This window comes from Myiozetetes cayanensis, unplaced genomic scaffold, assembly GCF_022539395.1.
Source record: "Myiozetetes cayanensis isolate MyiCay16 unplaced genomic scaffold, myiCay2020 scf18, whole genome shotgun sequence".
NCBI classification, from domain to species: Eukaryota; Metazoa; Chordata; class Aves; order Passeriformes; family Tyrannidae; genus Myiozetetes; species Myiozetetes cayanensis.
Genome location: NW_026087389.1, coordinates 11,452,222 through 11,474,979, shown reverse-complemented (window position 1 = coordinate 11,474,979; position 22,758 = coordinate 11,452,222). Strand labels below are relative to the sequence as shown.

Here is a 22,758-nt window from a genome sequence, read left to right as displayed (position 1 = left end):
CCCGCCGCCGCCGTTCCGTGCCGGGCCGGGCGGAGGGTGAGCCAGAGGGGCGAGGGTCGGGCAAACCCAGCGCGGCCACCGCGGGGATGGAAGCCCGCCGGCCCCGGCAAGCAGCCGCTCGCAGCCCCCCGCTGCCCACACACCGCCCCCGCCAGGCGCCCCATCCCGGCAGAGGCGATTTAAGCAGGTGACTCTGATGGCCACACGCCCAACAGCTGGGCTCTTCCACAGGTGTGTGCCCGGCCCGATGGCAGCAGGAGGGAGCGACAGCCCTGGGAGAGCGTCTCTGTCACCACCCCTGCCCTGGGGCATTCCCACTTGGCTCTTCTCTCGCCCACGCTGATGAGTCGCTGTAGGGCTCCTCAGCTCAGCCCGTGCTTGCTGCTACATCGCACCCTTCACTCTGCCCCCATGGGCACCCCATCCTGGTGCTGCTGGAATTACGGTGACCAAGTTTGCTTTCAAAGTCGTATGGAAAACTCGCGTGAAAAAGCAAGTCGGTCACCTTTGGATCATTTGCTCTCCTTATGCTTAATAGACTCTAGCCTTGTGTAAGTCACTTTCCTGTTTAAAAAAAGTATATTTATGTTGGGTAAGATGCTACCTAAAAATCACACCTTTAATGGATAAAGAATCACCAAGATTATTCACAGCTCTCCTGCAAACCAACAGTAACCACCCAAACAAAACACAGCAGGTAGATGAGCATTGGAGAGGCCTGAGAGCGGCTCAGAGGCTAAGAGCAGGAGCTCACTTCACTGATTTAAGTCACTTGGCTTTGCTGATAACCTGGGAAGCACACGGGGCCAAATGCATTACAGGATAAAGCTTAACACATGTGCTCAGCATTTCAGTAGTGACTACTAAGCAGCCCAAAGTAGCACTTCGAATGGTAACAGCTGTTTACAAGCCAAGAAGCCAATACTGTGTTATGGACTTCCCACAGGTGTCAAAGCAGACCAGACTTGCACTATATTCTATGTTTTGTTTTCTTTGAGAGCAGTGCTGTTGCTTTTCTGCTCACCCTATGCAATAATATGTATTGCTAATAGTATTAGCATTCACATCTGAATAACTAATGAATGAGAAGTGTAAAATTACTTGCCTAAGGCTACTGTCAACATCATGGATTTAGTTTTTGGGCTTTGACTGCAAACCCCAGGCTTTTTTTCCTTAAAAAGAAAGCTGCTTTATATAAAAACACTTCCAATATGAAAGAGTTTGTTTTAAAGCTGGATACAAATTATTCCTCCTTTGAAAACACTTGAAAGTCAACCTGACAGAACCAATGATTCAGTGAAAAGGAGGGGGAACAGTTTTCCTTCCTAGTACTCAGTGCTATTTGAGAGACAACTGTCTCCCTAAAGGAAAGGCATGAATTCACAAGGAATACTGCAATGCACTGAGTTAGCCTGGCTAATCGGCGTCTTGAGTAGAATAGTTCAGCTTGATGAGAGCTCTGTCTTGGGAGCCAAATTAAGCATAATGTCACTTTTCAGAGCAAGTTCCCAGCCTTTGAATAGTTTCCTGTTAAATCATAAGGCTCATATACACTTCATTGTGCTGAACATCTCGATGTGTTATATCGATAAGTATTTCCAAAGGGAAGGGAAAGTTTACATCAATTCCCATAGTTATAATCCACAAAGATATCCCTGTATCATATTACCTACCATTTACTCCTTTTTTTAGCATTGTTAGATGAGTTCAGAAAGAAGAGGTGGGAAAAAGTCTGATTCCTACCCAGAGGAAGCATTATCCAGAAGTCCTCCCAAACCATCTAAAATAACTACCATTTTCAACAAGCTTTGACAAAGTAGAAAGGCCTAAAAGTCTCTACAGCTCTTGAGAAAACTGGCAATGAGGTCAAGGAGGTCCCATTTCAGTGTCTCACAATGCAAGAGGCTACAGGCAGCTCAGGTGTGGTCTGTTTTGGTCTGCCAACCTAGCAGTGAAACAAAGAGCTGCTGGATTTAATTCCACTGCTCACATTAAAATAGTGGCACTTTTACTCGTGAGTGATGTCCAAGGAGGAGAGGTGTCAGGTAGAAAAGTGCTTTCTTCCTTTAGACAGAAGAGATTTGCAACTGCCTAGATAGATGAGCCAGTTGTTCTTGTGCAGAGGGAAAGAGAAAAGCCAGTGCCTACAGCTTTGTTGTTACCACTCAGAATCTCCAGGATTTTAGAGTCTTGGATCTGATTTTGCCACATATCATTCGAAAAAATATCAGAGTGCACATTGTATCTGTGAAATTAATAACTTACCAATATCAAGGAGGAGAAATCCGATAGAGACATAAGCACTTTTATTCAGTATTTAGAGAGGTCCATTCTGTGAGCTTACAAAGTTTTGAAATTAGTTACAAATTTGGGAAGTAAGATGTGGCATTAGGTAAGATTCATCACTCCTCTTGCTTTGAAAAGTAGCAAAAAAATCAGCTTTTCTGTGGGAAACAAAATAGAACATACCCCTCACCCCCTCATCACTTCCCCCACACACCCACACACAGAGGTCTTGATATTACTAAGATGGAGAAGGGAACCTGGCAAAAATGAAAGAATCCTAAATTCTCCAGATTTTTCTATATCTTCCACAAAGTCTGTAGCATTTAGATATATGCCTTATTTTCCCCTTAATACATCATTCCCCTTTCCAGTTGTTCTCTCCTACACTGAATTTCTTCCTTAAAAAGTGTTCATTTTAATGGCTAAAGTTTATGGACTCGTGGGAGAAAGGGCAGGAAGTCAGACTTTTGGGATAGGGTAAAAATGTAAAGGTCATTCACACACTCACACACACGTACTCTCTCTCACTCCAAAAATAATACACTATTTGACAGTTTCAGGATTCAGCATGTCCCACTGAAATTTGAAAGCTTATGTGAAACTAGGCCACGTCCTGTAACCTCAAACATTTAGTCTAGGAAAACAGCTCTCAAGTCTCCAGCTCCCACATCGGGTATCGCATGACGTCTGTGCCAAATAGGAGACCTCAAACCAGGGGCAAAAGAAACGTTGGTAAAATGAGTTGATTAAACCTGGGGAATAACAGTTCAGACTCTTAGTGACAGGTATTATTTTTTCTGGTTAGCTGGCTAGTGAAATATTAAATTATACTCAAGGCATCTATAACATGAGCTGGGCAGAATGGTCGCACAACCTACTTGTGTTCCACCTAGTGGCACGGACAAAGGAGAAAGAAGACTCATGCTTTGCAATGAAATGATTTTATCCTCCCCCACTAATATGTTAACTATTCAAAGTCAGAGAAATCATGTAAAAATTGAGGCTCAATATTTCCTCATACTGAGGCACCACAACACGAGACACCAATTTTAAAAGATCATTTACGCTACTGAAGTTCAGTTCTAAACTTTCCAGTAGTTCCACTTGTGCTCAGCTCTTTCTGGGGAATAAACAATTAATCCTGTGTGGTCTACAGGGTTACTGTTTATTTTTCCTCACCCAAATGTCCTCTTTTGCCCCTCTTAAGCTGCAATTTCAGGACAATGCTCCAAAAACATATGGAATGAGTAAAACAATCAATACAATGAGCAATGCCAAACCTGGCACAGCTTATGGATGACTGCAAACCCTGTTGATTAATACTCATGAGGAAATGAGAGGGAGAAACCAGCCTCACATCTATCAAGCAAACAATTGTTCACTGTTCTTTTTTATATTGAAGTATCCTCTTCTATTATAAACACAAATCCAAATAACTTTAATAATATTTTCTGCAGGTCAATACTAAAATTGTACCTTCATTGTGGCAGCAGATTTTATTTACTGAACAGCCATGGGCACTACCAGACAGATGTTTTAGGCTCTAAATTCTGCTTTTGAGATGTCATATTGCTGTAGACAAACAATTAACACTCTGTTTGTTACCCACTTTTATCAGGAAAAAATCTCTAATTGAATTATTATTTCTAAAGTTAAGAACCTCACGTAGCATATCTGATTTCTACAGACATGGAATATTTATCTCCTTCCTCTAAGTTTCATTGAAGATTAACAGCAATTCTTGATTCCTGCCATCTACATTCCTAAATACTGAATTTCACAAAAACATAATTAAGCAAATATTATTAAATAGACTTTGAAATGCCATAATCTCAAAAATAGGTCTAACTGGAACATCAAATAGGAAAACATGGACCACATGGACAGGTTTCAGTCTAAGTTGACTGAAATGGTTTTTTTAACCATTTTGAAAAGGAGGGCCACAGCTAGTCTGGACCCCTTGATAACAACATCGCTGCCTTCAGAGCTCTTACCAGACTTGCTAATTATTCTTCCAGGACTGGCAGAAACTTGAACTCTGACCAGACTTACCCACAACACTTGCGGCAGTTTAATGCACTGGAGAAATCAAAGTTGTATATTTGCTCTTTTACAAAGAGAAAAGTCTGCATTCAGTACGCATTAGGCATTTGTAGTCTGTGACTAATATGACCCTGAGAGGATGTACAGAGTCTAATAGCATACACACTTTTCCAATTATTTAAAGAATAGCTCATGATTGTTGGATTCAAAAGTTCTTAGCTAAACAGTTGTATAAGAGGATACCCTTACAAAGGTGTTGAACTACACATGTGTGCAATTATATTGTAATTATAGAGTATGCAAATGTAAGCTGACAGAACAATTAACAGAAAAAGAAAGCAACAAATAACAAAGTCTTTTCTTTGCCAAATTACATTTATAACAAAGCTAATGGAAGCTCTTAAAGGAAAAGGGAATGAATAGCCCCTATATGGTTTACTGGGCTTCTGCAAACTGAACCATAACTGCCATCCTCCCTAAAACTGCTCTCACAGCTTGTGCTGTCACAGGACTGCTTTTGTAATTCCCCTGGCAGGGACAGGAAAGCCGAGATGGCATCAGACGTCAGTCCTGCCTCATACCACAATAATCCCTTGGCCTTCAACATTGCAGGCACAGCCATAGTTTTATAATGGTAGAAAACGATATATCCATGGGAAGAGTCCCCTGTCTTTTTCCTGACAGAGATCCCAATACCTGCAAAACAATGAGAACTCACTGGAACTGCAGGTTCCCAGATCCCATCTAAAACTTCACTGGGAGCGATCTCCATCTCAAGCATTTAAACACTTCATAAAAGGCTCAGCAGAATTACCCCTGAACCAGAATTAGGAGATGTAACAGCCTGCCAGCTTTAGCATCACCAACCTGATGAAACAAGGGCAGCGTGTGTGAGGCCATGAAACTACCTGCTGAGAATCTGCAGTGCTTGTCCCCATTTCAGCAGGTCAAAGCTCATGAGGAACATATGCTGTATCTTACAACCTCAGCTGCTGACATGAAGGCTTTGGACACATGGAACAGAATTATTCTGCAGTTACACCAAACACTAGAAGTTAAGTGTTAGTGACCAACACTGAGCATGTAAGAGACCACGCTTCCCCGGGCAGGAGCTTTGGACTGGGTGATCTCCAGAAATCCCTTCCAATATGAACGATTCTGTGATTCGTTGATCAAAATTCAGAAAACACCCTTGGAAAGCCTCAGCTTACTTTTGCGAGCTGAACCCCGCAGAGGTTCTGATAAAGCTCACGTTCCTGGCCCCCTGTCCCCCGGCTGTGGGGGAGAGACTCCCTCAGCCCCACGGCGAGACAGGGACACTCGGGGCTCCCTCAGCGCCGGCACGGGGGAAGAGCTGGCGCCAAGGATTCGCGGAAGGCAGGTGTTTATGTCGCTGTAGGGCCAAGAAACCTGCGGGCAAGAACGAGCCGGTTTCCCCCTCCAGGAGGGCTCTGCTCGCCCCCAGCCCGGGCTCGGTCTCTGCCGATTCAACACAATCAATTAGGTTAGAAAAAAACCTCTGAGATCGTCAAGTCCAACCCATGACCGAGCACCCCATGCCAGCCAGACCACGGCACCGAGTGCCAGCCCCGGCCTTTCCCCGGGTCCCTCCGGGTCCTGTGACTGCCCCCGCTCCCTCCCTGCCCGCGCAGCCCGGCCCGACTCCTCCGCAGCGCCCGCGCCCGCCCGGACCCTCCGCGCGCGCCGCACACTCGGAAGCGCGGCGGGCGGACCCTAAAAACCTACGCGCCCCTGCCGCGGGGTGACGGGCGGGCTCCGCGCCCAATGAGCGGCGGGAGCGGCGGGGCGGCGGCCAATGGCGCGGCGCCGCGGGCGGGGCGGGGGCGGGGCGCGGCGGGCGCGCGCCGGAGCCCCGGTGACGCGCGGCCCGCGTGCGAGGAGCGCGGCTCGTGCCGTGCCGGGCCGGCCCCGCCATGAAGATCGAGGAGGTGAAGAGCACCTCCAAAACGCAGCGCATCGCCGCGCACAGCCACGTCAAGGGGCTGGGGCTGGACGAGAGCGGCGCCGCCAAGCCCGCGGGGGCCGGGCTGGTCGGGCAGGAGAACGCGCGGGAGGTGAGCGTGGGGCCGGGCCGGGCCGGGCCGGGGTCTGGCCGGTGCCGGCCGTGAGGGGAAGCCCTGCCCGGGCTCCCGCGAGTCGCTGCTGCCGTGTGAGGTGCGATGGGGGCCGTCGGGACTGTTCGTGCGCCGCTCCCGCTTCCGTGCGAACCCCCGAGCGTCAGGAGTAGAAACTGGGGTGTCAAAGGCAGCGAAACCGGCCGAAAGTCAGGAGATTTGGTGCAATCGGGTATTGGAGCTGCCGCTCCAGCGCGGGCCCGGCCCCCGGCGGGTGCTGTATCGTAGAATCGTCGTAAAATCACAGAAGAGTTTGGGTTGGAAGGGGAGCTTGAAAATCGTCCCGTTCCACCCTCTGCCCTGGGCAAGGACACCTTCACTAGACCAGGTTGCTCCGAGCCCCGTCCAGCCTGGCTTAGGAAGAGGATCTGTAGCGGATCGGCGGCTCAGGCAGCCGAGCACTGATCTGCTCTACTTTCAGACCTCCCCGTGTGCGTCGGACGGCGGGAGGGGCAGCGGATCGGGTCTCCCGCGTTGAGTTTTGTTGTCCGTGATTTTCAACGTTTGTGTCACGTAAACTGATTGTAGGAAGTAGATTTTTCTGGTCCCGAATCCCTTTCCGTGTGCGTGAAGACGGGATCTTCCTTATTTGTAGTGGGATCGCAAAACCCACTAAACAGTTCTAGTAATGTGGTAACAAAAGATATTAAAGCTTGTGTATAGATGTTATAACTTGTGTTAACAGTGTGAATATTTATTTAACTTATAGGCATGTGGGGTCATAGTGGAACTGATCAAAAGCAAGAAAATGGCTGGCAGAGCTGTGCTGTTGGCAGGACCTCCTGGAACCGGCAAGGTATTATTTTTCTATGTTGGTATGAAATAAAGTATTCCCAAATCTATTTTATTTTCATTTGTTATCTAAACCTTTTTAGGGTAGTGGTTATGTAAAGTTTTCGTCTCTTGGATTTTTTTTCATCAATGTATTGACATGATTTCCTGCTTTATATTTTGATTTTTGCCATGTCATCAACACTGTCAGTACCTAGTGGTGTGTTCAGCATCGTTACTGTGAAACCACTTATTGTAGGTTACCAAGCACATGGATAACATGAGCTCTGAAAAAGTCTTAGAAGTTAATTTTGTATTAAAACCTGAGTAGTTTTTGCATTCTTTGTTTTGTTCCCCTTGCTATTTAAGGCTTTTTATATTTACAGCAGATGTCAAATTGGAATGCACAGTATTGTGTTTTTAAGGGTTTTGTAAGTCTTTGGCCAGAGTCATGTGTTTTGAGGGAGGATTGTTATATGTGAGAAATACTTGGCAGACAGAATAGTCTTAACATTAAATTGACAGTTGATATATGAAAGGTGGTATGATGAGAAAAGTTAACTGCAGAAAGAACCCTTTGTTAATTCTCATTGAAATGAGTGTATGAGTTTTGGTTTTGTTTGTTTGTTTTCTTTTAAAGACTGCTTTGGCTTTAGCCATTGCTCAGGAACTGGGAAGCAAAGTACCCTTTTGTCCTATGGTTGGAAGTGAGGTCTATTCCACAGAGATCAAGAAAACAGAAGTTCTCATGGAAAACTTCCGGCGTGCAATTGGTAAGTTTCAGGAAAACAGAAGAATTAAGTACTTGCATGATACATGTTTGCTTTTTCCCAGTCATCTAAAAAGCAAAAGATTTTCGGTGGTCATGGTGTTCTCAGATGATTGTATGCTTATTTTCTTCATTGCTGATCTTAATTTAGTGAATCTCTTCCACACTCAGTGGAGTCAGGTTTTCTGTTTATAAACCATAATTTAATTATTGTATTGTGGTTTATTCTGGTTCCCCAAATTCTCTCATACTCCACATTCACCTCCTGGTGACTCTGAATAAAGCTGAAAGAAAAATTATTTTTAGTTTCTCACATTAGCAGAAATACTTGTAGACAGAAAAATGTTCTCTCCTTTTTTACTGTAGTGATTTCACCCTCCTAAACAAAGAGTCTTAATCAGGGGCTCCCAAATGACAGCATTAATCTGATTTACTGTTCCAGCAAGCACAAAGAAAGTTCCATACCAACAAACACTTAAACTCAGTGTCTTGCTCAGTTCTCAAGTGCTTTTACAGGTTTGATGTAAATTGGTTTAATTTGCAGCACACTCTCAGTGACAATCTGAAATCTCACAGATCACTGCTGACAGCTGATAAATGCAGATAGAAGTGGCCTTTTTCTGTCTGAGGATTGGTTAAAGACAGCCCAGCTGATTTTAGTCCTGAACATATTAACAGTTAATTTTCCGGCCTCTGTACCATGTTTCCTCTTGGACTTCGTCTGGGTATTTGGCAGCAGGAAGGCAAAGAAGACTCTCAGCTCTCCAGTGAAACAAAAGTATTCCACTGACTTTTAGAAGAAAGCAACTCTCAATAGTCTCTGGTCTTTTAGTTACCATGAATCTGGCAGGGCCTGGGGGAGGGAAGCCAGAGACTCAGTAGTCTGCAAAATTTCCTTGATGTGATGAAGTTCTCTGTCAGAGGTTTGGAAACCTGAACCAGCAGATGAAACCTGTGCTATCCATGTTGTCATTTGTAGAGATAGCAGTATTTTAACTCTCTGAGGTTTAACAGCCAGCTACATTGTTAGTTCCCTGCATTCCTTGAATGTCAATAGAGAGACACTTCTAAACAAATATTAGTGTTAATGAAAGATGGAACTTCTTTAATTCCTTTCTGTTGAATTCCATGTCACATTTTCATAACACAACCTTTATTGAATATTTTTATCAGTGTAAAAAAAACCTTAAATATTTTAAAGGATTAATAACCACCATTTCTCGTAACAGAACACGTTCCAGTTGGGTTTTAATCTCAGGTAGGTTTTAGCTTCCCTGCTTGGTAAAGAAATAATTTACAAGGGTTTGCTTTTTTAAAAAAAATGGTTTTGTACTCACAGTGCAGCGTCACCTGTGACTGGGTGCAAGAGTAGCTCCAGCTCATCAGTACATAAAGTACTAATGTAAGGGTTTTTTGAGTTTTGTTTGTATGTTTCCTTAGCAGGGTCTGTATACATCATCTACTGCTCATACAATGCATTCTGCTTTCAGGGAGTTTAGCTACCTCAATTTTTAAAAACTACCAGAGATGTTAACATCAGTTTTTTTACTCAGTGGCTGCTTTGGTTTGGTTTTTTTTTTCCTGGAAACTACAGAGTCTGACTGGTTTGGACCAATCAGTGCAGAAGGAAGCAGGAGTGGCTCTGAGTTTACAGAATTTTTATTGCTGAGGGTCATTTAATAAAAGATTTGACCTAGTCTCATGGTCAAGTAGTGTTTGGGATATAGTTGAGGGTTTATAACATGTAAGAAATATCAAAGGACAGAGTGGGAAATGAGAACATGGAATTGTTGTATGGGTTAAATGAAAGTTAACTTGAGAGAGAGATTAATCCAGTCTAGAGCTCATTAGCAGTGGGTGAAGATGGTGACAGCAGCTAATGTTAGAGCTCAGGTGCAGGAAAAAATAATTGCTGGAATAGCCACTTAAATAGCATAGGTGCTCCTTGTGTCTCCAAATTGTAACTGCCAGAGAATCAAACAAGCACTATTTAACTTCATGCAGTGCTGTTAAACCAAAACATGAAGTACCCCACAATTGCTGCCTTGGGCTCTTGTCTGATTTGGGAGCAAGAGATGTCTCTGTTTAAGAAGTCTTTTGAGAATGAAGTTCTTAGTTGATACATGCAGATTGATTTGAAGGCAAAGGCTATTCAGCAAGTTCAAAACATCAATTACCTTTGTTCAACATCTGTAAATATTTTCTGCAGACACATCTCTGTGAGCACATTAATCTGGATTAAAGGCAGGCTTCAGAAGCAAATCCCTGAGTTGTGCCATGGAACAGACTCTGAGCATGTGGACTGGATTCTTTTCAGATGAAATGAAACTGGAAGATGTGCTATAGCAACATACCCCAAACACAAACAGCAGAATAGAGCTTGTGCTGAAAGTTTAAAAGCAAAACAAAAAGGACAAGCAAACCTGTGAATGTCCAGTTTTTGTGGCACCACCAGTTACATTATACAGATTCCCATATTGCTTCACATTCCTTACATATGAACCTATGTGATGCAGCCTTGTCTAGATCTGTTTTATAACTCAGAGGTTCATCAATTTTTTGTCTGGTGTTTCAGCACACCTCAAAAACAATATTAAAAAGAAATTAACTTCATATACAACTTTTTATGTAATCCTAAGTAAGAGAAGCAAACAGTTCTTACCAAGAAATTGTCACATTATCCACAGTTAACTTATTTCTTGTATTTCAAATAGTGGTCTGAATTTGGGCCCAGTAGAGGGAGACAGACTCGTATATGTCAGTTCTCTATAGCTCCTATCAGCAGCTCAAGATTAACGGTGAAGTGTCTGATCTATTTCAAAGCAAAACGAAAAGTTACGGAACAAGGAAAGTTTTATAAAGTCCTGATAGCCTCAGACTGGGCAGGATGACTTCCTTATATCTTGTTACAGCCCATTCATTATTTTTGGTATGGCATGTGTGTCTCATAAAATACTTTACAGAGTCTCTTCAGATGTGGGTTCTTTGAACTTCTATGTAGTTAGAACATGTACATAATGGTAGTGGTGGTGGTGATGATAGTGGTTTCTCTTTGGAACAGTCTAACTGTAAAACTCTTCAGACCTATATTATTCGTCAATTTAAAATAACAGCTAATTACAATAGTTGTGATTAGAAGATACCCAGATACAATGATGATTGCTTGGCTGTCTGAAAAATAACAAAGTAAGGATGTCACTGTCAGCTATTTTGAAATAGTTTTAAATTTTCATTGTAGCAGTTTCTGCTAAATTTTATCTAGCTCACCTTTTGCTATTAACTTGAAAAATACTTTAAATGATACATTAACTATTTCGTAATTTTATGGTGTTCTGACACAATACCTGTCAACTAATTTTTGTTATTTTGAACTCAGTTGCTAAAATAAACTTTTTTATGAAGTTACCTTTTTCTTCTGTCGTTTTGTTAACTTTGCAGGATTTTATCTGATGGTCCAAAATTGTGTAAAACTTACAGTTTATATTACTGTCACTACTTTTCAGAAGTTGATCTGTGTCTGGCTTTAGCATAGGGGAACAAATCAAGCAAATCCCATCTTCAGGGTAGGGAAAAGAGAGAGGGTCCTGACATTTGCTTCAAGAGGTAATAATTAACAGAAGAAAACAATTCCTAAGAATTGAATAAACCTCTTTGCAGGTCAGAATGAACTTTCATTCTGATGACACAGGATGAATGAATATTCTCAATAATGAAGGGGAGAACAATAATTTATCTAAATATTACCATGAAATGTAGTGCAGCCTAACAGTATGTGATAACAGTATGATAGTAAAGCAGCAGGCTCCTGAGGGTATGTGGCCGTTGATTTGTGTACTGAAACTATTTTAAACAATTTCTTGCAGGGTTGAGGATTAAAGAGACCAAGGAGGTTTATGAAGGAGAAGTCACAGAACTAACTCCATGTGAGACTGAAAATCCTATGGGAGGGTATGGCAAAACTATCAGCCATGTAATTATAGGACTCAAAACTGCAAAGGGAACCAAACAGTTGAAGGTATGTGTGGTAGAGTCTCAAAAATTAAGTTTACTTCAAGTTTGCATCTTCTATTTTTATTTCCATTTCAAGCTCTTGATCCCCATCTCTAGAGTAGGGAGGCCAGGAGAGTCTTTTCTTTTGCTAGACAACTTTATCCTGACTGTACAGGTTCATCTACTTTGTGTAGGATATTTTGATATTAGTCTTGTGTCCTATTAGTTGAAATTTTGGATAAACCTATTGCTTGGTTAGCAGTCTGTTATTTTTCTATTCAGCAGCACACACTGTATGTCTTCAACAATTTAAAGCTGAGTTCAAGCAGGAAGAGATCCTTACGCAGTTTTGTAGATCTCTAGTACCACAAAAAGTGGGCTGAGTTGGGAATCTGAACTTTGTTTTGTCTCAGTCTGTGATACCCTCACTCGGACCCTGGCTATAAATTCATGTTTGTGATAAGCATAGGAGAAAGCTCTTGTTTGGGTGTTTTTTTCCTAATTCTCAACCAAATTTTTGTGGATGGTTTTGGGAAATCTTGCCTGTTTCAGAATAAATTGTTCTTTCTGTCACATCCCTTTTTTCTTCCTGGGGAGATGTGCTTTAGTGAATATTTGATAGAGAACTGAAAATTGAGCTGGTGTGCTGCCAGCTCAGGCCCACTTTCCCTTTGTTTTCTTTTCAAGTCTCCATTCAGTTTCCCTGTCAGACTGGGAGAGAATTGAAAGCTGTCTCTGTTGTTAAGTGTCATCTTGCATTTGTTCACTTTTAAAGCAAAATGAAGAGCGAAAGTGAATAAACATGTACCTAGAGAAACAAAAGCATCTAATACATTCCACACCCACTCTCCCTCACACAGCTCCACACAGGGTAAGGACTCAAGAAATCAAGTAATGTCATTCAATGCTATAGTCAGATTTTTTATGAAAGTTTTGCTAGAGAGCCAGAGAAGTGCTGCTTCCTAAGTATAAATATATTGTCACGTTACACAAAGGTATATTTTGTAATAATAGCTGGTAACATTATGTTTCTGGCACTGTCACTTCCTTCGGATAGCAGAGTTTTTTGGTAAGACAGAAAGTTCTGTGCATCCCTCAGTTTTATTCTCTATTCCCACTCCAGGAGTTACAGCTTTATAAAATCCTAGAGGTATTGTCGGGGTGAGTTGCAGTTTAATTTTGTCTGATGGGAGTGAGCTTCAAACTAAATTTCTTTACCTTAATTACCATAACAATATGGAACTATTCTGACCAACTGTGCTGTTTTCTTGTCTCCAGCTGGACCCAAGCATCTTTGAAAGCTTGCAGAAGGAGAGAGTGGAAACTGGTGACGTTATTTATATCGAAGCAAACAGTGGAGCCGTCAAGGTAAGAGAAAAGTTCTGGACTTTTATGCAGGTGTATGTTTCTTGCAGACCTTTCTCTGCCTTTGTCAGAAGGCTCTCTGATTTATTATCCTTAACTGATGTGAAGTGGTTACATGGAAATTTTAAGAAGAGCCCAGTGCTTCCCTTATCTGGGGAGAAAAGTCTTTTTTGCACTGAAAGAACGTGGTGATCTGGTTCACAGTTAAGGTCATCTGGCAAGGAAGCTATCACTGATGCTGTCTGGATGAGTTTTCTTTTCTGTAAGATCAAGACATCTTTAGGGGAAGAGGGGAAAAAACCAAGCAACTTTAGTCATTTTCAGGCTGACATGTGCAGTGTATTTAATCTTTCTTTTATCGCTCTGGTATTTTCTCCACAAGATATATACATGTAGAAGGGAATACTGCATTAGTTAGCATTCTTTTCATATCTGATTTAGAAAGTAGTGTACAGTGATACTTGCTGTTTAATGGATGAGCATAATATTTTGTATCATATAATAAATCACCCACCTACAAAAGAGTCTTGAACAGTTCTCCCAATCTCTAGTTAATCTGCTGGATTTGTCCTTTAGCAAGAATTGCATACGGTTAAAAGAACAGGAGAGAGGAGTGGAATATTCTTGCCACTGAAAATATCAGGTGTTTTTCAACAGAGTTTTTGAGCTTTGATCAGTAGATAGGATATGCCTGTTGCTAAGCAGGGAGTGGGACATCTGAATTGTCAGATGAAGCTTGTCAGAACTGGAATTGTGAACTAAGCCTTTATCAAGTTTGTGTCACTCAAGGTTTGGGCACTGAAATTAATTCTATACCTGGCTTTCTCTTCTTCGCTTTTCCTCAGAGGCAAGGCAGGTGTGATATCTATGCTACGGAATTTGACCTTGAAGCCGAAGAGTACGTTCCCTTGCCAAAAGGTGATGTGCACAAGAAAAAGGAAATTATTCAGGATGTCACCCTGCATGACTTGGATGTGGCCAATGCTCGACCTCAGGTATTTGACTTCACAGATAGAAGTCCTTACAGAAAAATTTTTTGATATGTGGTGGTTATGAGAATAATGGAGATGTAGAAAGTTGAGCTATCCTAACTCACCCTCAAAGATTGCACTAAAGGAAAAGGAGGAGCTCCTACACCTTTAAGGCCAGTCTACCTCTCCTTTCCTAAGGGAGGTGGTGCTGCAGCTGGTTACCTGTTCTAGAGACAGTGGCTACATTAGGGTTTGTACACGTGGTCATGGAATATTTGCAAGAATACCCTTCCTAGCACTACAAAAACAGTCTCAGAGCCATAACAGAGCTTCCACACAGGTATTTGACATCTGTTACCTTCTCAGTTAAATGTATAATCCAGACCTAGCTCTCCTTCCCTCCACCACTGTGCCCCATCCCTTGCAGAAAACCTAAACTTTGACAGATTGTCAACGACTGCTGTTATGTCAAGGTAACTGTAAGAAACAACTTCTTTAACCAGTTCCTGAGTTATAATATTTTCAAGTTATGTACTCACTACGTGACCTCAGAGCTGATATGTAACTTTTGTTTCCTAGGGAGGGCAGGACATCCTTTCTATGATGGGACAATTGATGAAGCCTAAGAAAACTGAAATTACTGGTATGAATCCTGCATGGTATCTTTAAACCAAAATAACCTGTGTGTTTGCCTGTTAGAAAAGGATTAAAAATTGGGTTACCCCTGCAGCATCTCTAAATGTATGCCTACGTAATACTTATTCATAAACATTCAGATTTCAAAAAGCAGTGATAGAGCTGCTAGAATTGCAGTGGCTGGAGACAGTACAACAAGTTATTGGTTCATGCATGTAGTGATAAAATATACACCATGCTCTGCTCCCATCTCCTGGGGACAGAGGTCAGAATGCCATTGCCATCCCCCTTCTCATAACATTCCTGCCACAGAGTGCAGGTTCACACTCAACAAAGAGCCAGACTCAACAGCAATAATACACAACATCTAAAAAATGTTGTTAGGATGTATTCTTATGTGAAGCAACCATCCTGAATTTCAGTGGAGTAGAGAAATGGCACCTCTGTACCCGCTGTCTATGGACCTGATGCTCCATGTGCACTGCTGCTCTTCCTACCTACAGATCATTGGGAAACACTATCTACAGAGATCTATCCTCCTTTTCCCTTGAAAGAAATTATATTTCACTAAGTGACTGTATAAATTTAGATCAAAATCTGTTTCAGTACCTAATTGAATGATATTCTTTTGAAGTATTTTGTCTGTCCCAGAGATTGCTTTTCTTATTCTAGTATCAGATTTATCAGTGTAAGATCTTGCGTAGTTTTGGGATCCATATGTTCATAGAAACTTATATAGCCATTTTCGTTTTCTTTTTTGGTGAAATGCAACTTCTTTGCTGAAATGCAGTAGCAAGATTTCATTTTTTCGGTGATATTCTTTTCAACCATGCTTGGAAACTTTAGTAAGTTCCATGTTTTAAGCTGAGGTTTGACTGACTCCTCCACCCCCCGCTAAACTCCCAAATCCACAACAATCAGTTTTTCACAAGCCTTGTGAGAAGACAGACCACCCCAGTTAAGTGTGAGAAGTTCAGTTTAGAAGTATTTTACTGCACAGATGTCTCCCCAGTACAGTGCTAAATGCCACAGAGATTTTCTTTGTGGCAGTGAAATACCAAAATATGAAAAAATTCAAGGAGAATTTTCCTTGCTTTAAGCCTTACCTACTGACCTGTTAGTTCACTAGCAAAATAACTAAGAGTTTCTTTTTATCCTCAGACAAACTTCGAGGAGAGATAAATAAGGTGGTGAACAAGTACATTGATCAAGGCATTGCAGAGCTGGTCCCAGGTGTGCTCTTTGTGGATGAGGTTCACATGCTGGATATTGAATGTTTCACGTACCTGCACCGAGCACTGGAATCTTCTATTTCCCCCATTGTCATCTTTGCTTCGAACAGAGGAAACTGCATCATCAGGTATGATGTGTAAACTTGAATTTTCCATTTTGATTGGTCCATAAGCCTTGGAATTAGCTGTATCAGTCAAGTTACAATCTTTGAAGGCTTTTGTCTGTGACACTGTCACCTGTGATAATCCCCTGCATCAATGCTCAAAAACTGCTAGTGAGCTTCATAATGGGACAGCCATTTAATGCCATGCTGAGTTAAAGCAGAATGGAATTCCTCCTTTTATTTTCACTAACAAATCTCCTTCTCTAACAGCTTCTGAATTGTCTTGCATCTTGGGTGATCTATGACAGACTTGTACCATTCTCATTGTATACCTCAATGTATCTGTTGCCTGCACATTAGGGACATCGAAAGCATTAGAGCTACAAACCTCTACTATCATAGTTTCCTGCTGCTTCTGGATTATTTTGCTGTTTGCTATCCTAATTGCATCAGACTTCAGCTTCTTGTTCTTGCTGTTAAAGCATGTTGCAGATCAGCCTGTCTCTTTTCCTGCTACATTGGTCTGGATTTTTGTGTTTCTTCAGTCTCACCAACTACCTTGTTTTTCATCTCCACTTCACTCTGTGCCTCCACTTTGATATTTTGCACCCACACAATGCATTCTTTGCATGTTCAGTGAAAGTGTTCTCCCCTTTCATAGTCTTCTGTAAGTTGTATTGCTAATTTGTGGTCTAGGTCTAATTATGTCTAAACAAGCTGTCATTAGCAATGATTGCTACTCTTTAAATTAATTTAATTCAGCTGTGTAACCAGCTTTTCCTTTCCCTCATAGTGGCTCATCTGGTATTAATCTTTCTCTGTTTGCATTGCTTAGAAGTGAAGGTGATAAGCCCTTCAAAAATGTTTAAGGTGGACATTGCAGCATTCTCTTTGCAAAGGCATAAAAAAAACTGTCTTGTAAAAGTAGAGGAAATAGAGGTTTATCAGCATGAATTCACTGCAGAACTTCTTATGAAGAAACTGATTTAAGAAAGGAAGTTTTCCTTATAATAGTGGGATCTAATATAGGAGGACCAGAGCCTAAAGGAGAACCAATGCCTAAATACTAGCACTGAGCTTTAGAAATGTAGTTCTTTAGCAGCACTTTACTGTTTTTACTGCAGTCTCTCTAATTCTCATTAAATCTGAGTGTCTTTCACTCTTGACTTCACAGTAAATTGTAGTGGTCTTAGAAAACCAAGAGTACATGTGTCTGCAGGCTTTGCTGTTGGGTGTTGTACGACAAACAACTAAAGTGGTGGGGATTTAGATCCTGTTCTATTTTTCATGCACAGATGTCCACTTCTCAGTTTGCTCAACTGCAAGCGTGGGATGTAAACCACTGAAATATTCACTGGAGAGACTGGGGAAAGGATGGAGCAGAGTAATGGCTTGCTCAGCAAGAGGGAATGTTCTCAAATAGATAATGGTGTATATACTGATACTGCTAAACAACCGAGAATGTTCTGTTGCTTGCTGGAAGACACCTTGCAACATTAGATATTGTGATACAGGAAAGCATGAAGGAAAACACCTCTAACTACATTTGAGTGGCATGTTTAAGAGCTCCAGAAATAGTATTTGTTTCCCTTGGGGTATCCGGCATGAGCTTCAGACTGGAATGTTTCCTGTCCCTGTCCAGGAGTGTGTGTGTCTCTCGGAGACACACAACAGTCGTAACCTAGTAGATGTGTAGTCCCTTTTTACAGATCCTAGTCAAATCAAGTTATGGAACTCAGAATAGTATCTGATCTCTTTCTGTTTGGTTTCTCCTTTAGGGGCACAGAGGATATCGTGTCTCCTCATGGAATACCATTGGACCTGCTGGACAGAGTGATGATTATCCGAACCATGCTATATACACCCCAAGAAATGAAGCAGGTATGTGGAGCATTTTAAAGAACTTGTAGCAAACCCCCAGAGTTCTGCTCAGTTTCTACCTATTCAGTTACTACAGAGTTGTTTGTGGTCATGAGGGCTTGTGCCAGAAAGCTTTCCACTTCCTAATGCCTGCTGCTTTAGCAACCATTACAGTGAGGTCGTTGAAACTATGCAACTTCTCTGTTGATTCCCCCCCACTGAGGAGTTGCTAAGCATTTCTAGAGCTGAGACACCTCACGTGAATGAAACGGCATGAATTGTTAGCTGAAGTGATCTCTTGCACAAATGTGCTTTCCTTACTTGGCAAGTTCCAGCAGGTAGTGCTTTTTCAGTTGGTATGAGATGAAGTGTCACATCTTGGGACCTTTGGTCTCCGTCCTCAGGATTTTCCCTCAATAGAGAGATGAGAGGGATTGAGACGTGCAACTTCATGAACTGCATTCTTGCCTCTATTCCCTGTGCTGTAGCTTTAACCTACTGGGACTGTCTCCTGAAACTGGGAGGATTTTCATGCCCCTAGTCAAGTTTGGAAATGTAAGCACAGCAAGTGTTGCAGAGATATGCTTCCAAATGCCTGGAACTTTTCCTGTGGGGCCATCACAATGTATTGTGTATCGATTATAATGCTTGGTGCCATTATGATGCATTGTGTCAAAGATCCCCCCTCATTAGCGTCTCAATGCTGTGAAGTGACACAATGCAGAAGACATTACGGTTTACCATGTCAATTCTTTGTATTATTTAAGAGATAGTGTCAATGGAGGAGAGCCTTGTCACAAGATAATAGTCTCCTGCTGCTGGATAAGTGCCAAGGTGAAGCCGAGGCATTTATCGAACATAAATGTACAGGCAAAGCTTCATTTCACTTGGTTTGAGGAGCTTTTCACAGATGCTGTTGTGAGCTGTTCTCAGGGTGATTTTTTTATACCTGGAAGGACACTTTAAGGCATCGTAGTGTAGATTGCAGTAGAAGCAGCCCAGTGATTTAATAATACAATTAAGTTTGGGCTGTATACAAAACAAATTTTAAAGTGAGACTTCTACTCAGTCTGGGATATTAAAGACTGTCTGGACATCCCTGTACTGTGAATTCTGTGTAGTTAGTGCTGTATTACTGTGCAGAAATTAAACTGCTGAAGAGCTTGTTTCTGAGCTACTGACTTTTAAAGAGCTGACTAAGTGCTGTGATTTCCACCCTCCCCAGGGGTGAAGAAAAGGAAGTGTTCACAGTAGCATTTCCTAAAGCTAAAAATAGAGTCCAGACATTATGTCCCATAAATCATGTTCCCATAGTCAGATAATCTCATCTTCTCTTAAATTGTGGCTTTTGAATGATGATTTCTCATGGGAGAAAAGGAGGAGCTATTACACTTAACTTTGGTTTCTAACTAAACAAAGTTGTGTGGGTGTTTAAAAATAAGATGTCCATTAATTTAATTCTCTATTTTTGCTCCAGTTTTTCTGCCATGTTAGGAAGAAGTTTCTGCCACTGATACTTCTGTGGAAGACTCTTTGCCTTGGCCTTTCTCAATTGATTTCTTTATCTGCACTGAATCTGTTCATGGATCTACTGAAAGTTTGTTCATAACCAGTTCAAAATATTTCTTTTTGTGCTGATAAAGTAGAAATCCCATTGTATAGCACTACTCTGAGAGCAAGACCCACAGTTACCTTAGTGCAACCAGAATAGGGAAAAAATCCACTTTTATGCATCTTCTTGTCAAGTATTGTTGTAATCAAACATTTTGCATCTGTGTCTGCTGGTAGATACTAGAGGTTAAAACTGAGACATTTTGTTCCTAATGTATTTTACCTGATAAATAGTTGTTTTCCTATTCCATAGTAAATGCATATATAAGCAAGCTCCTGGGTTAATGGCTTGGGCCCCAGTCTTTCTGTCAGGTTCTACCAGGTTGCTAGATAAAAAGTCATTTTAAAAAGTTGTTAAAGATGTGGCGTTCAAGATGTTTCTAGCAGAGGAACAACAAAGTAGCAATGTTTGAATGAAGTGAAGGTGATGTTTAGGTGATCTAAAACTAAAAAATCTTCAGTCTGAAATTGCAATTTGCAGCAGCATTGGCAATATTCAATATTAATATCTTAACACAAACTTCCTTCCATTTCAAGCCCTTCTCTTACTCTGTTCTCTACCCTGGCTCCACAAGCGCATTTTTATGGCTTTAATTTAAGCGAGTGCTTCTTGATATCTTGTTTACAAAGCTGCCAAAGTGAAAAATACCTGTATTATATGAGGCTTGCAGTTCCAGAGTTATCTCAGCACTACAACACAACATCATTATCCAGTCTGCCCCTTATCACTCAGCTGGTAATACGGACTACCGAGAGACTTGTGCCACTTTTGTTACAGCTTTATATGCTCAGGCTTATTGGTGATATCTTCCTCTCCAACTTTGTAAAGATCTTCAAACTGGTACAAGCCTGAGACTGTTCTTGAAAGATTAGATTCTTCTTAGTGATTTTTTTTCTTCTTGCAGGAATAGGTGAATCACAGAAAGTAACTTTCTGATTTATTTTACTATCTTCTTGTCAGTTGAATAAAAAGTGTGTTGTGAGCTGCTAAGGAGAGAGCGTAGCTTTCTGTAGGGCTCTTTGGAGGGCTCTGCTCTGTAGCAGCAGTGATACACTGCAGAATTCAGTAACTGGGGTGGCTGCTCACAAGACTTCAGCTGCTACTTACTTCCCACATACTTTTTCCATTTTCTTGTGTAAGTTCTCGTATTCTGCTCTTTTTTAGTAGATAGACTTTACTAATCGTGAAGAGTTACCATGAAGGGTTGGCAGTCCAGATGTGTAGCTTTACCTGCCTTCTATGATAATAGTTTTTTCAACATTATATTTGCCTGTTCAGAGACTTGAAATTCTGTAAATTCTGGTTTAGTGGTAACTTCACATCATCTTGTTTTATAGCCTGTCTCGTCTCTAAGATGACGGTTTCCAGATACTAAGCTAAGTAGTTTAGCATGTTAATTGTTACCTCACTTCTTCTTCCCAACAGATCACGAAACTTCGTGCTCAGACAGAAGGAATTAATATCAGTGAAGAGGCTCTAAACCACTTAGGGGATATTGGTACCAAGACAACCTTAAGGTAAGTTGGGCACTTTTCTCCTAAGCATGACTGGATCTAAAAACACTCACTCGTGTGAGACAAACCTCTCCTTACAATGATGTGGTCTGTTAAGAACAGTGCTAACATAAAAAAGGGTGGTAATCCTCACCTTTCCCCCTTTAAGGAATGTATGTGCTGGAGGGCCTGCTGACTTTTCATACTGCTGGTAGAGCTGTGCATTTCCTAACAAATGTCCCACCCCTGCCTAGCTTCACTTCACTGGGATGCACTGAGTTGTAATCACTCATCTGCCTCTGTTTGATCACAGGTACGCTGTGCAGTTGTTGACCCCAGCTAACCTCCTTGCCAAGATTAATGGGAAAGACAGCATCGAGAAAGAGCATATTGAAGAAATAAATGAACTTTTCTATGATGCTAAATCCTCAGCAAAAATCTTGGCTGATCAACAGGAGAAGTACATGAAATGAAAAGCTTATCATGTTAGATGCTTTGAAGTGGCTTTAACCCTTAGCCAGGGCTGGCTTAGTTATTGAATGAGAAATGTTAATGGTTTGTCTCTTTTGGGACTGAAAAAAATATTTAAATGTTGGACTGCTGTGTCAGGACAGAATTAACTATCGAGTGTTCCTATTTCGTTATCAATCATCAGATCCTCCATGATGTGTGTGTAACATCTTACTCTCCCTTTTATGAGTATATATGAAATGAATAGCTCTTAATCCATCAGTTTTGTCTTTAGATTTCATTACAGAAGAGCTCTAACTGAAGTTGATACTTAAGAACAGTCTATTTTCCTTATGAATGTTGTTTTAAAATAGTTTCCTTTTACAGATGAGAACTTTTTTTTTTTTGAATCAAAGTTTGTCTGAAGTGCTTTGTAATAAAAACATCAAGAATATTGGAAGTGTGCATGTGGTCTTGACCTGCCTAAAGAAACAGTCAAAATAAGTTGGAATTAACAAAGCTAAATATGAGTAAAATGGATCTGCAACATCTGCAACAAGGGGAAAATAGTAATGGGACCTTTTAAAAGTGTTTACTTTTTTGTAGGTTTTAGGTTTTATTTTCTGAAGATTTCCTTGGAGAATGGAGAAATACGTAATAGCAATTAGCCTAGCCCTATTTAAAGCCTTTTCCCCAGAGTAACTTACACTGTCTTTGTGTTTTCTTATAGCAAATTAAATAAAAATTACTTTCCATCACGATTAGCTGTTTTTTCCATTATCACCACTTTCTTGATCACCCAGGATCAGGAAAAATTTTCAAGGTGAAAATGAAATCCTGCTCTGCACAAACTTTGTATGACTTTGCCTTAGTCTCATATTCACAAACTGTGCTGCATGTTTTGTAAAGCATGGATACCTGATTGCTTCACAGCAGTCTGAGGATAAATGATATAAAGATTTAGATCTTTCTAACACCAAAATACAAATCTCTGTAACTGCATAAATGGATGAATTGGAAAAAACGTAGAAGCTTTATAAA

General features: G+C 41.2%; 1 protein-coding gene across 1 annotated transcript; it reads left to right on the top strand.

Annotated features, from left to right (window-relative positions):
• Positions 1–6,169: 6,169 nt before the first annotated feature.
• On the top strand, positions 6,170–22,475 carry RUVBL1 (RuvB like AAA ATPase 1). Its single transcript, XM_050312986.1, has 11 exons — positions 6,170–6,404; positions 7,174–7,260; positions 7,876–8,008; positions 11,868–12,019; positions 13,273–13,362; positions 14,205–14,354; positions 14,910–14,973; positions 16,128–16,326; positions 18,081–18,183; positions 21,200–21,291; positions 21,581–22,475. The coding sequence occupies exons 1-11, from the start codon at positions 6,264–6,266 to the stop codon at positions 21,738–21,740; spliced, it is 1,371 nt and encodes a 456-aa protein (XP_050168943.1). The 5' UTR covers positions 6,170–6,263; the 3' UTR covers positions 21,741–22,475.
• Positions 22,476–22,758: the final 283 nt, after the last annotated feature.

Coding starts and splice junctions, on each gene's coding strand:
- RUVBL1 (XM_050312986.1), top strand. CDS start 6,264: ATGAAGATCGAGGAGGTGAAGAGCACCTCCAAAACGCAGCGCATCGCC. Junction 6,405..7,173: donor GGCAGGAGAACGCGCGGGAG/GTGAGCGTGGGG, acceptor TTTAACTTATAG/GCATGTGGGGTCATAGTGGA. Junction 7,261..7,875: donor GACCTCCTGGAACCGGCAAG/GTATTATTTTTC, acceptor TTTCTTTTAAAG/ACTGCTTTGGCTTTAGCCAT.